At 38.1% G+C, this 20,164-nt stretch overlaps 1 protein-coding gene across 2 annotated transcripts in view; it reads left to right on the top strand.

Moving 5' to 3' along the window:
- CLOCK (clock circadian regulator) overlaps positions 1-18,182 on the top strand; it is a 61,773-nt gene extending 43,591 nt beyond the window's left edge. For both annotated transcript variants that reach the window (XM_063136160.1, XM_063136159.1), the window contains exons 13-22: positions 1,575-1,722; positions 2,183-2,258; positions 3,254-3,395; positions 3,658-3,758; positions 4,637-4,726; positions 6,293-6,451; positions 8,009-8,215; positions 10,422-10,627; positions 11,561-11,861; positions 12,950-18,182. In XM_063136160.1, the coding sequence (XP_062992230.1) occupies positions 1,575-1,722; positions 2,183-2,258; positions 3,254-3,395; positions 3,658-3,758; positions 4,637-4,726; positions 6,293-6,451; positions 8,009-8,215; positions 10,422-10,627; positions 11,561-11,861; positions 12,950-13,135 (1,616 nt within the window). In that variant the 3' untranslated portion in view covers positions 13,136-18,182. The remainder of the gene's footprint in view (positions 1-1,574; positions 1,723-2,182; positions 2,259-3,253; positions 3,396-3,657; positions 3,759-4,636; positions 4,727-6,292; positions 6,452-8,008; positions 8,216-10,421; positions 10,628-11,560; positions 11,862-12,949) is intronic.
- Positions 18,183-20,164: the final 1,982 nt, after the last annotated feature.

Here is a 20,164-nt window from a genome sequence, read left to right as displayed (position 1 = left end):
GTTTGTGTAGTGGATGGTGAATCTTTATGATAATATGAAGTATTGTAAGAGGATAGAGGTATTTATTTACTGGTATAATAACTTTTGAATGGCACCTGTCAGGTGTATTAGCTTGTATTAAATCTGGATGTATTAAATAGGGGAAAATATTTGGATCCACCAAACCTCTTCTTATTGTAAACAAAGTCCTACTGCATTTTATGGTTGCCATAATGGTAATTTTTATACAATTTGCTGGAAAGCTGTTTCCATAAAACACTTTAAGAGTTTTTTAAAAAAATTCTGTCATACGTATTTTCTGATTATGTGGCTACAGCAATTAAGTTGCATGCTGGGGAACTATTTTTTGTGAAAAATATTTAAGTGTGTGGAAATGTGAAATCTTTAAACTGTGATTCAAAGAACTGCACAACTATTTTTGCACAGCTAAGAGGGCTTTGGATTTGTAATTTTCTTTCTTTCTATACATTTACTGAGTGTTTTGTTTAAAACAATGCAAACATAACAAGGGCAGGTGAGGAATTAAGGTACAAAGAGAACAGGTTACAGTTCACACGGAGGAAAGAATTAATGTGAGGAGAAGCATGTAAGTACAGTCAAGTTGACCACTGTGTTAAAGAGGGCAGCTAGACATATATATCAGTTTATGCAGCCCAGTTGTCCAAATGTGTTTTGGGGCATTAAGCTGCACGTTCAAATACGGAGAGGTTGGTAAGGTCCTCTGTCAATTGCAGGATTGATGGCAAGGATTTGTCCTTCCAGTGTTGGAGTATTAATCTTTTCACAATCCTGAGTGCTCCCAAGATCCATTTTTGTTGTCCCTCTAACAATTCTGAAAGCACGGAAAATTTTATTTTTATTTACAGTATTTATATACCGTTCCCCATTCAAAATGTCGGAGTGGTAAATAAATATTGGACATCAAATAATTTCAAGAAAATCATGCTTGCATCATATACAATAGTGTTGTAAGATCAGTAAAGCAGCACCATCACCAGATTGTGTTTTTTTAAAGACACAATATGATGCTCAGTATGTTTGAAATAATAATTTAACTTTAATTTCTGGTCAAATTATCCAAGACATTGAGAGGCAAGACCAGCACTCCACTATGCTTAGTATATGGGGTGCTTGGGTTCCTTGTTTCCTTCCCCTCTAATAACCTGACTATCTGGCTTGTGGTTTTCTAAGAACATCTATTTTGTCACATGACAAACCACTCTTGAAATTGAGGGAAATTTCAAAACCAGTTTGGGAAATGCATAATGTTCCATTGTTCAAGAAAAAAAAAAAGTAAAAAATTGCACTGGGCATGTTCGAGCGCTTGAGCACACCTAAAGTATGGTTCTGTCCATTGTTGGGTCATGTGTGTATGTGTGGTTTGTTTGTTGTATTGTAACTTTAAATGTCACCTTGAGGATCATTTGATTTAAAGGTGGGATGTAAATCCAAACTATTGTTTTCTTTATTTTATGTGTTTGTTAACTGCCCTTCAACCAATTCGTTCCACTATTTGAATCCACATCCCAGAGTTGGCATCTTTTGAAGTAAAACCTTATTGTTTCCTTCTTTAGTAATGCAGTATGGAAAAGGGAAGTCCTGCTATTACAGATTCCTCACAAAGGGGCAACAGTGGATTTGGTTGCAGACTCATTACTATATCACTTACCATCAGTGGAATTCTAGACCAGAGTTCATCGTATGTACGCATACAGTAGTAAGGTAACAAAAGTCTGTATAATTTTTTATTTCAAATATTTGCAACAAATTTCCAACTATATTTTGGGGATTTTTAATCAAGGATTAGGAAAATGGCTAAGAACACATCAAAGATCAGTATCCAACGGAGGGTGCTGCACTCCCACTGATTGTGTTGCACTGACTGCTTGCAAAATGGGGAGTTAGCGGCCCTAAAAGTGACCCTGCATATGAACAGAACCACTCACTTCTGGATTGGGTCAGTTCAGCAGAACTCTATTTCAGAACCTGCTCACTCCCTGTTCATAAGCACTTAGTCCTGTTGGCACATGGGCACAATAGGATACCACCCAATGATTTCTGAGCTAGTCATAACTTTAAGCATATTCGTGCATTGACTTAGAAATCTATACTTTTATTTGCTACTCTTCGAGCAAGCCAATCTGACACAATGCGCTGATACTTTGATTTTTTTAATCTGTAGTTACGCAGAAGTTCGAGCAGAAAGACGGCGTGAACTTGGTATTGAAGAGTCTCTGCCAGAGATAGCAGCAGATAAAGTAAGTTTTCCACCATCCTTTTATATTTTGTCACTGATAAATCTCAATATCTTTAACATTAGTTAGCATTTTTAAAACTGATTAGGATCTCAAAAAAGTGTGAATGTATTTATGTATCTATATACAAAAAAACATGGTTCACATTTCTGTGTCGTTCTTTTTATCATGCTTCCATTTGCACCACATCTTGTACAAGCAAGGACCCTTAACCCTTTGAGGTCTGTGGGCCCCTTGGCATTTTGAAAAAGTGATGTTACCAGGCTAACAATGCAATCTTTTATAAATAAAATAAATAAATAAATAAATCTTGTACATGCCTATTCACAAGTAACACCCATTGAGTTAAATATTACTGAGTCCCAAATCAGGGAATATAGGGTTGTACCTCAAACCTCATGTGTTTATTGGCTTAAATAGAGCTGTTCCTGGGGAACCCTCAGAGCAAGCCATGGGCTTGCTACTCAAGCATGGCTCTGTGGGATGCCTGCCTGCCTTTTGCCTTACTCTGAGAGGTCCTCAGAGTGAAGCATTGGACGACAGGTGGCAGTAGCTGCTCCAAAGAGCTGTGCTGGCTGCTTTCCTGTTAAAGCATTTTCCATAGCAGAAGAGTGGCTAGTGGGGCTCCCCAGAGTGGCTATTCACCCTATGCCTCACTCTTAGAAGTCTTCAGAGTGAGGCATAGGACGGTGGCAGTGGTCCTCCTAGCAGTGGAGCTTGTGACCCTCCCAGTATTGGGAAACGTGCATCATCTGCCACCCTTGAAGATCCACTGCCCTAAGCAAAGGATTCACTCTGCCTTGTGGGAGGGCCAGCCCTGTGAGATGTCAAGCGGGGCTGGAATAAGTTAGAGAAGGTGAATCATACAAATATTAGTGTCACTGGAAATTAACTTTCATCATTTAATCCCATATATGAATATTTGTAAAGGCATAATTAGTTTTTGCTAATTTATTTTTTTGGTGATAAGCTAGCCAAAACATTTTTTATTGTTTCAGAGTCAGGACTCTAGTTCTGACAATCATATAAATACAGTAAGTCTCAAGGAAGCATTGGAGAGATTTGAAAACAGCCCCACACCCTCTGCCTCCTCCAGGAGTTCAAGGAAATCTTCTCATACTGCAGTCTCAGACCCTTCATGTGAGTGTTTAGAATAAAAACCTGTTATATATAAGATTGACTTAAATTATGCCTCTGTGTTCTGTTCATCATATTTTAATTAGTAAACCACGTGACTATAAAAGCAAAACATAATTAATAGTAGCTCAATGGTATTATCAGTTTTGCAAAGATCTGCAATTCCACTGCAACAAACTAATAATTTGTCTGAGTATATGTGTATTCTCAGGGTAAGGATAAATGAAATTATCCGTCTTCATTTTTACATTGGCTGTGATTTCAGCAACACCAACAAAGATGACAATGGATACTAGCACTCCTCCAAGGCAAAATTTATCCACTCATGAAAAGTCTGCACAAAGGAGGGCTTCACTTGGTAGTCAGGTAATTCTTAGGGAAATGATAACTCTTTTTCATGTGTTAAGGGATATGAACTTTAGATTCCACATTTTAAAAAGATTAAAAGCAAAAGGCCAGACTGTTCGCCTAACCACCCAGTTTGACAAGATCATTTTCAAAACTTTCATTTAAATGCCTGCTTGTAGATTTTGCCTGCCTGAATATGTATGCTATTCCATGTATACAGTTTTGCTGTCATTTTTTTAATATCACCAGTATTATTGGCCTTTTAAAAATCTACAAGAGTAATGCCATAGATTTGAATGGAAATTTGATTTAAAATAAACTTTAATTTGGTGGTGGTGGTGATGTCATATTAGTTTAATTGTGTTATGTGTTCGTGGCGTTCATATCCTTTTTATGCACTGTTGGGTTTTGTGTCTTTTCTATATAATGTAACATTATTTGGGTGTGTAGGGTTGAAGATGCTATGAAAAGTAAGGTTCTTTTCATAGTAGCTTCAACTATGAAGACACATTGGAGAAGAGACCTCTCTAAGGCTTCTGCTTTGGACTCTTGTTCTTTGTCTACCTCCTTGGGATATACAACTCTTGCATTTCACTTTTTGTATATCCATATATACATGTGGGCAAATCAAAAATAGAATGAAAGACAAAAAATTAGAAGCATTAAATGCTTTAAATTCCTTCTAGCAGTCCGTGACAGGATTCATTTCTACTTATGGAGTTTGTAGTCATGGAGTTATGGAAAGAAAGGAACATTTTATTTGTGTCTGTGGTTTTATAACCTCACTGCCTCCAAATACAATTTAGAAATTTGTTTTTTGTAAAGAAAGAAGGAATTACCCATGAAAGAAGTTTGTTATGATAATTAAGATATGTATGCATATTTTTGAATCCTAGTCTTTAAATTCTCCATCTATTGGACAACCATTAGCGCAACCAATGATGTCCCAGCCTGCAACTTTACAGATTCAGCAAGGCATGTCTCAGGTACCAGTCAAATTTGAATGCATATTGAAGCAAATTATCACATTTTGATATAGGGAACAAAAAACATAATTAGATCTTTATTTGATGCAGAATTTAAGCCATGTTGGGCAAGATTCATTATACTTTTTGTCTCAATAAACATTGGTATTTTAAAAATTAAGATCATGGCCTTATGGATTGCTTGCATGGTTAGAATAGAGACTTCTAAAAAATGATTTTTTGGGGGTACAAATAGTTGGATGTAATCTGTTCTGTTCACTCTGATTCTATTGCTTACAGCAGGAATGGTCAATTTCTGAATTACCAGGTGCTCCTCTATTCTTCATCCAGTATTTTGTGGGGCTAGAAAAACCTGATCCTCGTGGGAAATCAGGCTCTATAATAAACTTGCAATTAGCACTAATGGAGTACATTTGTATGGGTGAAATGAAGGTATTGATTTGGGGCTGGGGTGGAGAAGGTGTCCTGAGGAATAAATATTTCTTTGAAAATGTCAAGTGAGGATTGGCTTCACTTTTCCAGAATGCACATGAAATACAAGGCAATAGTATTTATATGAAATTAGACATTGGGTCTCATTATTTCTTACCCTTTACAAGTAAGTCCAGGAACTATTTTCTTTTCTTTTGTTTATTTCACCACACCCTTCTTAAAATGTGTTAGGCCACCAGGGACCCATGAGTTGCTTTGGGGACTGGATCTGGAACATGGCTCAATAAGTCACATTGCTTTCAATAGAGATGTTGAATTGGCCCAATTCAGCAGTCCGTGCGTGCATTTGTAGACATCTACACAAATTTAATGAGTCAGTAAAATGTAAAGTTGGTCAAATTAAACAAAATGGTATTTCTGCTATTCAGTTTTGCCATTGAATTGTGACCCAAGACCCATTTAAGAGACCATATTGTGCAAAGAGCAAAAATAAAAAATGTATTCTAGATCACACTTAAACTGCTCTTTGCTGATTACTGAGGAAGTTCATTACGTTTGGGGCATCTTAGTGGTGAATCAGTAAACCACCCAGAGAGCTTTGGCTGTGGGGCGGTATATAAATGTAATAAAATAAATAAATAAATAAATAATAGTTTTCTGTATTGTAATCATCTGCCAGATCCATGAGGATATTCTCTTAGCTGGATCCACATCCCATAAATAACAGATAGATGTATTTCTCACTATAGATTGGATTGGTTCAATTGGTTAATCAAGATTTATCCCTTCTTTTGGACACCACCTGGATTTGTACAACTGGGAACTGGAAAGAAAATCCCTTCTGATAATGGCTCCCTTACCTGACTTCTTTTCTCTTGGTTCAGTGGGTTCAATTTTCACTTAGTTATACCTCTTAAGGTTTCTCCAAAATGGCCAGTATCCTCCCATGTTGGATGCTTTTTAAAGAGAGTTCATTTTCAGGCACCTCGACTTATGGCTTTAATCTAAATGTAATTATTTCTGTGTGCAGGAAATTGATGGCTGGATGTGTATGTAGTAACTGATTACTTTTCCAACTGCGTATTGGTTACTGATTCAGATCTTTCTTGTGTTTTACTAAATGTTGCTTTGCAGCCTATGCTACAGTTTTCAGCTCAGCTAGGAGCTATGCAGCACTTAAAGGACCAATTGGAGCAAAGAACGCGAATGATAGAAGCAAACATTCATCGCCAACAAGAAGAGCTGCGTAAGATTCAGGAACAGCTCCAAATGGTCCATGGACAAGGGCTCCAGGTTGGTTAAAGTTTGATCTAGCCGCCATCACAAGACAATTTATTGTTAATAATTTCTGCAGATATTGTAACAACCCCCTGAAGAAGGCCTAAAAAACAAGAGGCCAAAACGTGTTGGGCTTTTCTATAATAAACCTTTCTATAGTACCCTGTTTCCCCAAAAATAAGACAGTGTCTTATATTAATTTTTGCTCCCAAAGATGCGCTAGGTCTTATTTTCAGGGGATGTCTTATTTTTCCATGAAGAAGAATACGGTACACATTTATTGTTGAACAAAAAAAAGGGTCTTATTTTCGGGGGATGTCTTACTTTCGGGGAAACAGGGTATCCTGAGACGTCTCTCCCTTTCTGTGCCCATCTTGGATGCTCCCCCGCCTTGCACCCACTAAAGTTGATCAGACGCTAACATGGCTAGTGTTTCTATACTTAATTTCTGTGGGTGTGTAAGAGTGAGATGGGGGGGGAGGGGCTACATTCAGGTAAGCCTGATTTTTCAAAATTCTAGCATGTTAAGAACGTAAGAAGCGCCCTGCTGGATCAGACCAAGGGTCCATCTAGTCCAGTACTCTGTTCACACAGTGGCCAACCAGCCATCGGCCAGGGATGAACAAGTAGGACATGGTGCAACAGCACCCTCCCATCCATGTTCCCCAGCAATTGGTGCACCCAGGCTTACTGCCTCGAATACTGGTGATAGCACACAACCATCAGGGCTAGTGGCCATTGATAGCCTTTGCCGCCATTGTGAACAATTCTAGCATACTGTGAACAAGGAAGCAGTGCTGGTGCATACTATTCAATCACTCCTGCTTGGCTCTTCCTGCCAGCAGAAACATAAAATAAGCCAGTCATTTTCCATCCGTGGTTTGTTTAGCATGATATCTGAACCAGGAAATGTTATAAGCCAAGAACAAACTGTAAAAAATAATACTTCTAGCTTACTATGACGTCTGAATGTGGCCAGAGAGAGCAGGGGAAATAAAGTATTGACAGAAAATGTCTTTGTGCTGGAATACATGGTACAGAGAAAATGCATAAAATTTCCTGGAGGAAAATATACCTTTTATGTGATAGTGTTTAATCCAATCTATTAATAATCTTATTTCACTGGAGTGCTGGATATTCATATTAGTTTTTAATAAACTTGGATTTCTTTGTGTGTGTGTGTGTGTGTGTGTGTCCTGCTATTGACTGAATAAGTCTTAAGGTATGCAATGTATTACAATTTAGAGTATGTACATTTTGGGGCTTCTTTTCTTCATCAGATTAACAGTGCAGTCCTATACATGCCTATTCAGAAGTAAATCCCATTAAATTCAGTGTCACTTATTCCCAGGTAAGTGTGCATAAGGTTGCACCTTAAGCCTCAGAAGTCCATTAGCTTAAAAAGAGCTGTTCCTGACAAGCAGTATTATTAGACAAAATAATTGTGTGTATACTTTTTGCCTCTAACACTAAAGATTCAGTGACTTTTTAAGATGATGATTGATGATTTGTGTGTTCTGGATGCTTAGTAGTATTTTAAGCATTGACATGTGTTCTGTTTTCCTCTGAAAGATGTTCCTGCAGCAGTCAACTCCTGGTTTAAACTTTGGTTCTGTGCAGCTGACCTCTGGAAACCCATCAAATATTCAACAGATTACGCCAATAAATATGCAAGGTCAAGTTGTTCAAACTAATCAGATCCAAGGTGGCATGAGCACAGGGCATATTGGTACTCAGCACATGATACAACAACAGCCTCTACAAAGTAATACAGCACAGGTAACTAACGCTCTCAGGTGAAAATCCTGAAGATGTGAATCAGCTATGTGTCATTGAGCAAATACAAGTCAGGAGGCTCGAGAAACTAAAGTACAGTTGGGGCAAAGTATTGGTAGCTGAAAAATGAGCAACTTTCTACTATCAGAAAGAGGGTGAGCATTCAGGGTAAACTGAATTTGTACAGGTGCAGCTGCTATTCCCACAGTCCAAGGGTTAATAGATAGGGTCGTTTACTTGCGCCTTTTGTGGCATATGATGCCATCTAGTGGGGGGTTCTAATTTTTGTTGAGCTATTTAAAAATAAGTTTCACCAAGAGGTGGAAGACTCCATTTCCCCCCACTCTAGCATTTTTTGGTGTGTGTGTTTCTCTTCCTGTAAAAAGCAATACTGTAGGATGTTTCAGTAATAAGTATTGTTGTCAGCTCTGATTTTTTCAGAAATTTTATTTATTTTATTTTAAATTGTTTCTATACTGCCTGTCATGTATAACATCTGCAGACATAATTTAGAAATCAAGACAGATGTCATTAATCAATAAATGCCAAGGCGAATAAATTTCTGCAAGGAGGGTATTCTAGAGCTTGATCCCTTTTCTGGTTATTGCCAGATGGACATCTGCAGAATATGGCACAACCAAGAGGACCTCTGATGAGGATTGCAGTTGTTGGCAAATCTATATGGGAAGAAGTATTCTCTCAGGTCTCCAGATTGCAAGTGGTTTAGGGGTTTATAGGTCAATACTGAAACCTGACCCATAGTAAATTGGCAGCTACCAATGAATAAAGCATTAATTGCTTAAGAATTAATCCATTGTATTAATCATAGCTTTTAAATACAATTTGAATTTTTATTTATTTATTTATTGCATTTTTATACCACCCAATAGCCGAAGCTCCCTGGGCAGTTCACAAAAATTAAAACCATTCAAAGTATAAAACAAACAGTATAAAACATGATATAAAATACAATATAAAAGCACAACCAGGATAAAATCAGCAGCAGCGCAGAAATACAAATTTAAAATACAAATTTAAGACAGCAAAGTTAAAATTAAATTTATAGACTGTTAAAATGCTGAGAGACTAAAAAGGTCTTCACCTGGCCTCTGAAATAATATAGTGTAGATGCCAGGTGACCCTCCTTAGGGAGCTCATTTTAACTATTCCTTGAGTGAAGTATGTTCCATTGTGAACAACAAGCTTCAGGGGGAAATGTTTACACTTTCCCAAAGTAGTAATTAGGCCAAAACAAAGGGAAACCATCTAACTGGCCAATTTAAGAGAATATGTTGTATAATTAAAGAAGAGCTCCAGAAATAGGGGTTACCACATTGCTCTCCCACTCATTAGGACCAGGGAAGACAGAATTCATGTGTTTATCTGGGTTGAATATCATTTAGCTCTCTATATTCCTAAAATATAAAAAACTGGACGTCCTCCTTAAGCCTCTACTTAAAGCCTCTAAATCAAATGATCCTCAAGGTGACATTTAAAGGAGCCACACTTCCTGCATTGTAGATTTGCAGCTTTTTTCTCCCTTCACATATTACATTTAAGATCCCTTTAAAAAGAAAACAATTATTTGCCTGCTCTGATTCTTGGAAAAATGGAATAAACTCAAAATATACCATGCATACTATGTTAAAAAGCAAGAGAATTAAATAACTAAACATACTAAGCAGCATTTGTTGTGAAATATCAAATTACCAAGGCTCTTTAAATGTGACATTTTCTGATTTAAAAAAAGAAATATGTATGCATAGAAAATAAAATAAATTTTAAAAATGTATGGATAAATGTTCCATAATACAGTTCATTTCTCTTTTCCAATTGTTTGATCAAACATCAAACATCCTTCTCAAAGTAATTCCTTATGGTGACACTTAATTCCTTAATAAGTATTACTTTCAGTTGCCTCAATGAAAGCATTTTTAAAATTCCTGCTATTTCACATGCTGGAGCACATTTAGGGTTAGTTAACATCCATCACAGTACATGAGTTTCTAGAGCTTTAATACCATGTTTATAATTTTAGTGAGCTCAAAAATTGATATTACACTATTAGCGTAATTAAGTAATAACCATCATTTTTGTTTAACACAGGCTACTTAGCAGTCTGTGGTTTCTTACAATTTGGGAGGGTAGTGGTTTAAATCTATTGAGTCATGCTGAATAATCTTGTTGACAAAATATATTCTTTTTGCAGCATAGTCAACAAAGCATTATCGGTGGGCACAGTCAACAGACTTCTCTTGCTACTCAGTCTCAGAACACACTGTCAGCCCCGTTGTATAACACTATGGTGATTTCCCAGCCGGCTGCAGGAAATGTGGTTCAGATTCCTTCTACTTTACAACAAAGTAACAACCAGAATGCTGCCATTACCACATTTTCCCAGGATAGACAAATCAGGTAGGTGTTAAGAGAGAGACAAGAGGAACCTGCAACAATATTGCAAGTATCTTGCCTTCTTTCAAGTTACTCCATTCCATCTCACTTTCCTTCAACAGACAATCTGTATTCTATGGCTACTGAGCATACTCAGTCCTCATTGAGCCATTTGAATTTGGGTGTTTTTTGGTTTTGCTTTTAGCTGCTTTAGGTTTTTCCTTCCTAATGTTTTCTTCTGCTTCTGCCACCTTGGGGGTTACCCTGAGTATGCAGATACCTCCCTCATGTTTCTCAGGAGCTCCATTTTGGCTACACAACCATCATAGCTAAGTTCATTATTAGTGTATATGATGATACCTTTTAGAGAAACTTTGTTTGGAGGTCTTTCTTTTTCAGCATCAGATCGGACTTAGATAGCAAAAGATGGTTCATTATGAGTTCATTTCAGGTGAGAGTGCATTTGGTGTAACAAAATGGGAAAAGAGGAGGATAATGGACCAGCATAATGGGAATCTTTCATATAGAACTGGTGTCCATGATGGCTAAATGGAACCCCCAGACTTAGAGGCAGATGATATACCCCTGGGTACCAGTGGCTGGGTGCCAACCAGTGGTGGTGGGCTATTGCCTTCATGGCCTATTTGTGAATTTCCTAAAATTACCCACCGAAGTGGGGAGAGGGCCTTTTTGGTGGCACTGCCCCACCTTTGGAATGCTTTCCTCAAGGATCTTTGCCTGGCACCTACTTTTGTTTGCTACCCTAGAAATACTTGTATTGAAGGATTGCACACTGTTGGAAACAGGATGCTAAGCTAATTGGGCCCTTGGTCCGGTCCATAATAGGGCTGCTATTATGGCTTGAATGAGACTGACAGCATAGCAAGCACGGATGATTTGTGTGACGCTTGTTTTAGCGTACTCAAGAGGTGCAACCGATACTTCTTTCCTTCACAGATTTCCTCAGGGTCAGCAGCTTGTAACAAAATTAGTTACTGCCCCTGTGGCTTGTGGAGCAGTAATGGTACCGAGTACTATGTTCATGGGACAGGTGGTGACTGCCTATCCCACTTTTGCTGCACAACAGCAGCAGCCACAGACATTGTCAATAACACAGCAGCAGCAGAGCCAGCAAGAGCAGCAGCAGCAGCAACAACAACAACAACAACAACAACAACAACAGCAGCAGCAGCAGCTTGCTGCTGTTCAGCAACCAACTCAGACTCAGCTGACTCAGCACCCACAACAGTTCTTGCAGGTAATGCTTTATGTTTATCCCATGTGGTCAACTTGCTGAATTTGTTTACAACTTAATCAAAGAGTACATAACCTCAAAGAATCTAGGCCGAAAGATGTTCTTTCATAGACAGAGGATGCTATACAACTTTGGTTTTTAAGCAGTGATGCAGAACAAATATTAATTGCAGGAAAAAATGCTGAGTTCTGCCCTTGAAAATGTGTTTTTTTAAGCCCACACTTCAAGGAGTTGAGGCAAGGGAAGTGGAGAACAGGGAAGAGAGGCATTGCATTCAAAGAATTCTTTCCCATAGCTTGCTTTCGTTGTGCTTCCCAAACTGAAAACATACAGAAACACCTCCTTTGAAAATCATCACTTTCTGTGCATCATTTACCGCTGTTTCTTAGCTTGTGCCTCATATAATCTCCTGTTTATTTCTCCATAGCAGGTAGCCTTTGTGAGTAAGAGGCAAGAGGGGTGTGTGTGTGTGTTAGTTAAAGCTGTAGCAGCTACTAGTAACAAGCACAAAGAACATAAGAGCCATGCTGGATCAAACCAAGGGTTCATCTAGTCCAGCATTCTCTTCAAAAGCTGTAGCCTTGTTTTTGAAACAGGTGATTTTAAAAGCAGTTTGTGACATGGCATAGAACTCAGCTGACCAAGGGTTTTTACAGGACCAGTGCAAGCCCCTTGTGTGAGCGTAAACTATTTTTAGGTTTCTGGCCAAAGTTTTTCAGTGTCCGCATGTGTTTTTCAGGTAATCTGCACACATCACTGAGTGATGGAAATCAAATAAAGCAAGGAAGGAGTGGGAAATGGCTAGATAAAATGAGAAGATCAAATACTCTGGGATGGGTCTTGAAGTGGGTACATGAGAGAAGAGGGCTGCATCCATTCAATCAAAGAGAGGATTACACTAAGTAAAAATCTCAACAAACTGAAAGCCAGTAAACTGGACCAAACTGCTTAGATGTAATACATTACTTTCTCTGAGAACAGGAATTTAATTCTCTGAACACTGAAGATCATAGTTAAGTTGTCAGATAAATAACTTTCCCGTATATTCCCAGGTCAGACATGCCCTAACTCTCTTACTTGTCTTTTTCTAGACATCCAGGTTGCTTCATGGAAATCAGTCAACTCAGCTTATTCTTTCTGCTGCTTTCCCACTACAACAAAGCACTTTTACCCAGTCACACCAGCAGCAGCATCAATCCCAACAGCAGCAGCAGCAGCAGATTTCACGACACAGAACTGACAGCATGACAGAGTCCTCCAAAGTTCAGCAACAGTAGCGTAGAGGCTCTGCTTCCAGGAGCAAACCAGCGGGAGAGGCTGCTTCGTTAATAATTGCACTGGCGACAGAGATAGAAGCCTACAGACTTTGCAGAGTGCAGTTTTGAATATCCTTCTAACCGCTTGGAATGTGTCTGCTGAGGAATAGAGTGCAAAATGCTGTTGGAGGTACAATAGGTATAAATGCACAAAAGGCTGATGGGGACGGGTAGATCCCTTTGCCAGGGACCTAGTTGCTTTGGTTTTGTATTTTGCTTTTCCTTCAAAGGCATGTACTGCCATGTGTTAACTTGTCCAGATCAAGTCTCAAAATGTTCAGTGGACTAAATAGGGCACTTAAATATCTTGATGTTTTTAGCAGTTCTCTCAGATTAAGTGTTACAATGGACATGCTGTTGCTACAGCAGGGTTTTTTTTTAAGTATGCCTGCAATTATGCTCCAAATGAAAGTTAATTTTTTCATATTATGGGACAGTAAATATTTTCAGAATATTGTGTGGAATCAATCTTCATTGTACAGATTCTGTAAAATACTGTGTATATTGTCTGGATAAAAGGCGAGAGAGCAGAATATTTTATATGATGCATGAAACTGTTGGTTTGAATATGTTTTCCCCTAAATTTTCACACAATGCTCAGATTGTTGTTTTCATCTGTTTATACCCGTTTGTCTTCTTCAACATGCTTCATCACCTGTAATGTGGGCACAAGTCTCCTGTTTGTGGTTTATATGTGATGTCATGGTTTGTTCAATGAGGTAATATGGTGTGCTGGTTTGTGGAGTTATCGCGGTTAAATTATTGATGAAACTTTTTGAACTGTGGGAGTTCAAGACATTCAATTTCATAAATATCATTTGTCATTTCATAAATACTCAAATTTTTTTCTTTGGAAAAAAATAGGAATTTGCACTGCTCTATTGAGGATGGTTTGGAATTTTACTTCCCCAAAGCTATCTTTTGATATAATACATAGTTGGAAATATTTATGTAAAAAAATAAGGTTTAAAAATATTGAAGTAATTTTCAAGAATGTCTCAAATATAGGAGTAATTTGCACAATAATATATTTCAATTTAATAATTGTAGGCACTTTTTAACTTTCTCTCTGGTGAGAAACATAACCTCGGAATTTGTTGGAATCTTTTTATTCTCCTTTGAAAATTTTGACCTTCATTTAATCAGAAATGATTCAGGGTCATTTGAAAGAAAACAAAAAACCCCGTAGTGCCTTGATTTTGATTCAGGTGATAGCATTAATCATCTCTAATCACATTATATTGAATTTCTGACCGTTTATGAAGTCTTAGTACATTGTTAACAAAATATGCTTCTTAGCTATATCTCTATTTGTATATACATATTTTGGGAATGATGCAAATTAAGAATTGTAAGTATTTTGAAAGTTTGGCACTTTCCTTCTTGACCATTAACTGTGTGGATATGCATAACATAATGACTTAAGTATTCATCTAATAAGATATTCAGTTCTTCTACATGATACGAAAACAGAAGTGAGTAATTAACATAATCACTTAATAATGCCATTCAAATTCAAATTTACTGAAATTTTAATGGAAAATATAAGTATGTGATAATCAAATCTGCAACTTCTAAAAGGGATACTTTTGCACTGAGACTTCAAATGGTCAGTTTACTTCATAAAGATAATAAAAAGATCCAACAGAAATTCTGTACAGTTTTAGAAAATAAACATGGAGTAGATTTTATGGTACTAGTTTTAAAACTACATCAGTAGAGAAAACAAGTTTTAATAGAAAGATAGATTGGGTAGTTAAAAAAAAAGAATCTAATTGTGAGGAAAGGAATGTCCAAGTCGAAGAAGGTGGAGCTTTATTAATGTAACCAAAGTCTGGTAAGAATGTAGTGCTGGTTGAACAAAGCCTGCAATAATAACAACACCATGGTAGCAAAAGATAGTAATTTTTGAGGAAAACTTTTAGTCCTCTTCATTGCCATATTCTTGCATGATTTCTGTCCCCCACCCCTCCAACACACACACACACACCACAGCCAATAGTCTAATAGCAGAACCATAATGAAAAGAGATACACTGTCAAGAAATAAAGAACCAAAGTGTTGGGCTGGTTTCTGCTCCTTCTTGGCAAGGACTGGAAAACCCGTAGGTGACGTATCTAGGGAACCTCGTAGCTGCATTCTTTAAAGGGAGTTTGTGGTATCCCCTAAATTAGTCTAAATGTGGAAGAAGCACATATTTTGAGGAAATTGCTGCATTAATTTAATTGCAGGTAACTTTGTCATGCTATACCATTCTGCTTGTAATCCCAAATTAGTCTGTGTCAAACAAAGGTCAGTACTTTAATTACATTATTTTAGAGAATAGATATCCTCTTGAGCTTTAAGCTAACATATAGCACTAAAGAGAATTGGGAGAGCTTTAATAGTACTCATTAAATGGTAAGGTATTCGAAACGGGGAATGCAGAGCAGAGTTAGCGGACAGCTGACTTTGATTTGGTATCAACCTCCTTTTGGCTATTCCTTGAGTAAAAATACAACTAATGGTTGCTGTGATATTTTATAATGTCACTTCAAGGAGCTTGCTATGAAAGGTAGATAATGGAGAAGTGAGAAAGTGAAAAATAATTGCCAAGCTTTAGAAAAAACATTTCAGTCACATCTCAGGCAACCTTAATTGAAAGAGGCCAGAAGCAAAACCCTTGATGGTAGAAGTTACATTGGCATTGCTTTTCTCTTTCCCCACTCTCTAGTGTTGCTGATTACTAAGAAATGGTACAGTGGTACACTTAAGAGGACCTACTGCTTCTGTTGGATATCAGAATTATGGTAGTTTCTAAAGATAATTCAGCTATTTCTGCAAGGCTGTAGTCTTATTCTAGTAGTTGTTATAGGAGTGAATGCGCTGCCATCTGGAATTTAATGTGGCCAAATGTCCCTACGTGGGGAAGAAGGGTGGGCTTGGTTGATTTATGAGTGAATGTTATGGTAATGCACTAGTGCTAAAGCAACAACAAAACCAGCAGGAGGTATGAGAAAGTGCTGCTGAGGAACATGGTTTAGATTTGCTTAAATCTGGGGGAAGGGAAGAAGATTCAGAGATGAACCCCTGGGAAAGTTAGAGGGAATTGTAAAAATATTTTTATATTATATTTAATATATTATATTATATATACACATACTATATTTGTACACATATTAAAAGATTATAGTCAGAGCTCTCCATATGCCTTCCATTATTTTTAATCTAGAAGTTTACTTGCTGGTGCTATGGCTCCAGTGTGTCACAACCTTCTGTAGACTGCTTGCCGGCTGCCAACCGACAACAACAATTACCTAACATCCATACACCAAGTACAAAGCTGTTGGTCCTAATTCAGCTAGATACCTAAAGGACGTGTCTGATCTAATTACTAATAGGTAGGGTAACCCTATTTTGGGCAGGATAGGAAATGCTACTTTAAATGTACAATGGAAAAAGGAATCTGCTTTATCCCACCAGTCTTTGCACTAGCCTTTTGCACTGGCCAAGAGAGAAGCCCCAAAGAATATATGTCATTGGACCTTGAAAGACTGGCAAGTCAAAGCTGTTTATGTCTCTGAAGTGCCATGCTTGTGTTCCTCCATGGCGGTCACCCTCCTGTTGTATCTAATTAGGTTAGAAGAAAAGATGTGTGCAAATGTAAGCACTTTATTGCGGGGGGGGGACGGGACTCATTTGGAATACACTTTACTATTTTCTTTCTTTTTTTAGGCAATGGACCTGTTCACAAAGGGCAGGATGGGAGGGAGCAAAGGATTTGGAATGTAGACTATAGTCAAAAAGAGGCATTGCTGGAAAATGTTTCTCAATATGGTGATCCTTTGTGACCCTAAACGCAATGTTAAGCAGGCACCTAATATTGTTTGGCTTTGTAGGAAATCGATAAATCTACACACCTATGCTTTTTTTTTGTTAGAGCTGATTTTTAAAAATGTTGCACAATTGTCAGAGATATCAACAGGAGGCTTAAGAGCCTTTTAAATAATTCTAAGTGGTCCTTAGGATTAAAATGTGTAGAGGGTTTACAGATGTGGCCTTTAGTAGACTGCTTCAGTCACGACTATAGTTTGTATTATTATTATTTAGCAAACACCCATTTTGTTGTGTGTGTGGTGTTTTTGTTTGCTTTTGTTTTTAATGTGTCATTTGGCGTCAGCATGTGTGTCAAACTCAAATTGTCTCCACTGGAAATTTATTGCTGAAATATGGTATGTGATGGGAAGAGACGTCTGGAGGTGAGATTTGATTTAAAAGGGAGGAAAAGGGGTTTTTTTTTTCCTTCTCTGTCCCCTAGTGAAAAGAAATGGGAGACATTTTTGAATGAACTGAGGTGTATACAATTGTCTGAAGTTGAATGTTGAACAGCTCACAGTGAATGAGAAGCTTTGAGAGAAACGTAAAGATTTAATTTGGTTGTTTATGAAACTGGGTAGTTTGTCAATATATATTTTTTTAACACTACATTCCTGTCTTTTAATAAACAAGTACTTTACAGTTTGTGTTGCTATGCTTCATGCTTTTTCATCCGCATGGGTGTTGCCAGCAGCATGAGAGGCTATATTACTCCAAGATATTGTACCTACCAGTAACACAAAGATGCAAAATGAAACACTGTGTATGAACAAAATACTGTGTTGCCTGATATACAGATCCCAGCTCTGACCGAGAGGTGCTGCACTAGTAGACAATCAAAATTTATGGAAGACTTTGGCGGGGGGGGGGGGGGAGGGGTATATTCTTAAAAGATACAGCTGCTTTGAAAGTGTTTTTTTATTCTTAAAGGTAAAAGTATTTATTTTTAAAATTGTCTAACTGGATACTTTTCAGTGTTGATTTCACATTGTCTTGGTTTTGCATTTTTAAAATTTGGCATTAGATTTGTATATGTAGAAAACCTGTGCGAATTTCATGATCTGACATCAGGAAACTGTAGATATGGTTCCCTAGTATTCATGTGACCATTACCAAGTGTCAGTTTTTAACTGAATAAATATAACATTTGAAATTTCTGCTTCTTCTAGCATTAAGGTCTTAGTAATGTTTCTGGCTCGAATACCTTTTTACATCTTGACCTTTTATTGGTCTGTGTGGTGCTACTTTCCCTCAGCAACAGTAGCAGACAGGAACTGGGTTTTTGGTCTGATATTTTGCTGGGTGGGGGGAGCACTTAATGCAAGTGGGCTTGGAGTAGTACATTAGAACACAGTCTCCTATTCACTGTATCTATTGTTCACAAAACCCTGACTAGAAATGCCCTTACATAAATCTTTTCCTAGGTTCAAATAAGTTCATGAGGTGTTCGTGACATTTTAAAATTGCATTTTACACTCCCCTTGATTTATTTGCTGCTCAAAAATCATTCTTTTTGATTCTCATGTTTTGTTTTTAAGAGCCATAGCGAAGGAACCAAACTTAATTTTTTGATCTTCTGCAACAGGAGTTATATATTGGATGATACAGGTCCTGTTCATAAGACACGTTAAACCATGGCTTTAACCATGGTGAATAAGGCTTTGTGCCTTATTCACCGTGGTTTAAAGTGTCTTCTGAACAGGGCCGTTGCTTAGTAAGCGGCTTTTAAACTGTTCCACTCCTATATTTTTCTGCACTGAATCATGCAAGGGAACCTTTGCACATATCTCTAGGATCTCTACCCCCTCTGGTGCTAGATGTTTTAGGCATACATTTAGCTCTCACAGATCTATTGCATCTCATTGTCTCTCTGTGAAAATTAAGGATGTACCTTACGAAACACCCAATTTGCCTGTGATTCCACACTGCAGGGTGAAAATCAGTAGAGTAAGGGAAACAGTCTTTCAGAAAAGCTTGCCTGCGGTGCCTTACCTTCTCATTCCCCCCCCCCCAATAAACTTCAATAGAATTCTAGATTAAACCACTAAACAAAATTCTATCCTCTAATAGATAGTGAAAGTTAGTGTACTATTATGCAGCAGCTAAAATCACAGCTGAGCCTTTCTCTTAAGTGAACATTACACCATTCAGTTGCTCATCTGCAAACTGGGAAAATTATAATAACTATTTGCATATGTTGTTCCCAAAATTTATTAAGTCACCAAAATTAATCCTATTGCCTGATAGGAATAATCCCTTCTGTGTCTGGTGTTCAGAGGAGAGTGCAGGTACTTCTGCAACCAGAGGCGCTATGCATGCCTAAGAGGGAGGTATCAGCTGGCTTGGAGTGCCCCCACCCTCAGCCCATTGAGGACTATTGCTGTGGAATATTGCCCATTGGGGGAAAATGAGCAGCAGGAGGAAATGGAATGGAGTACTGCAGTGAAGGACATGGCTCACTGTCAGGAACAGTCAACACGAGTATTCCACACTGCAATACTTTGTTGCAGACCCCACTTGTTATATGCTACTATCCATTTTTAAGTAATCTAAAAAGGTACTATATATATTTCAAGCTGCACTGATACAACTAAAGGAAAAATTCATTCATTCTTACTTTTACTTCTTCCATGGGACTTGATGTTTATTTCATTGACAAAAGAGTCAGCCTGCCCACGAAGAACAGGCTTGACAAAGGAGGCAGAGAGCTGTTGGAACTGAAGAGCAAAGGGGAAGCACAGCTTGGCTTCTGTTGGCAGCCAAGGGCCTAGGTCCACTTGGAGGCTGCACCCCCTGCTTCCCAGGAATAAGAACAAGCCAGGGGGGGTGACCAACCTAGTCCAGCCATCAGCCAAAGAAGGAAAAGTTGCAGGGCTCCAACTGGCATTTGACTGCAGATGGAAAACCCCAGATGCATCCATTGGCCAGAGCCGATTGTCTGAATTGCTATTCAAGCAAGAACACCAGCAAGGAAAGATCAGCCTGGCCCAAAGTGTATTTAAGTGCTCTGGTGCTGGCCTTGAAAAACTGATCATTTTTCTTGATAGATGCAGGGGAGATCCTTCCCCCCCCCCACCAAACCCACCCATTCTGTTCTCTACAAAGTTATGGAGAAGGGGCAGGGGGTGGCAGGGC

The sequence above is a fragment of the Elgaria multicarinata genome, chromosome 10 (genome assembly GCF_023053635.1).
Source record: "Elgaria multicarinata webbii isolate HBS135686 ecotype San Diego chromosome 10, rElgMul1.1.pri, whole genome shotgun sequence".
Classification (NCBI taxonomy): Eukaryota; Metazoa; Chordata; class Lepidosauria; order Squamata; family Anguidae; genus Elgaria; species Elgaria multicarinata.
Note: the sequence above shows the minus strand (reverse complement) of the source record. Positions and strands in the feature narration are given on the sequence as shown.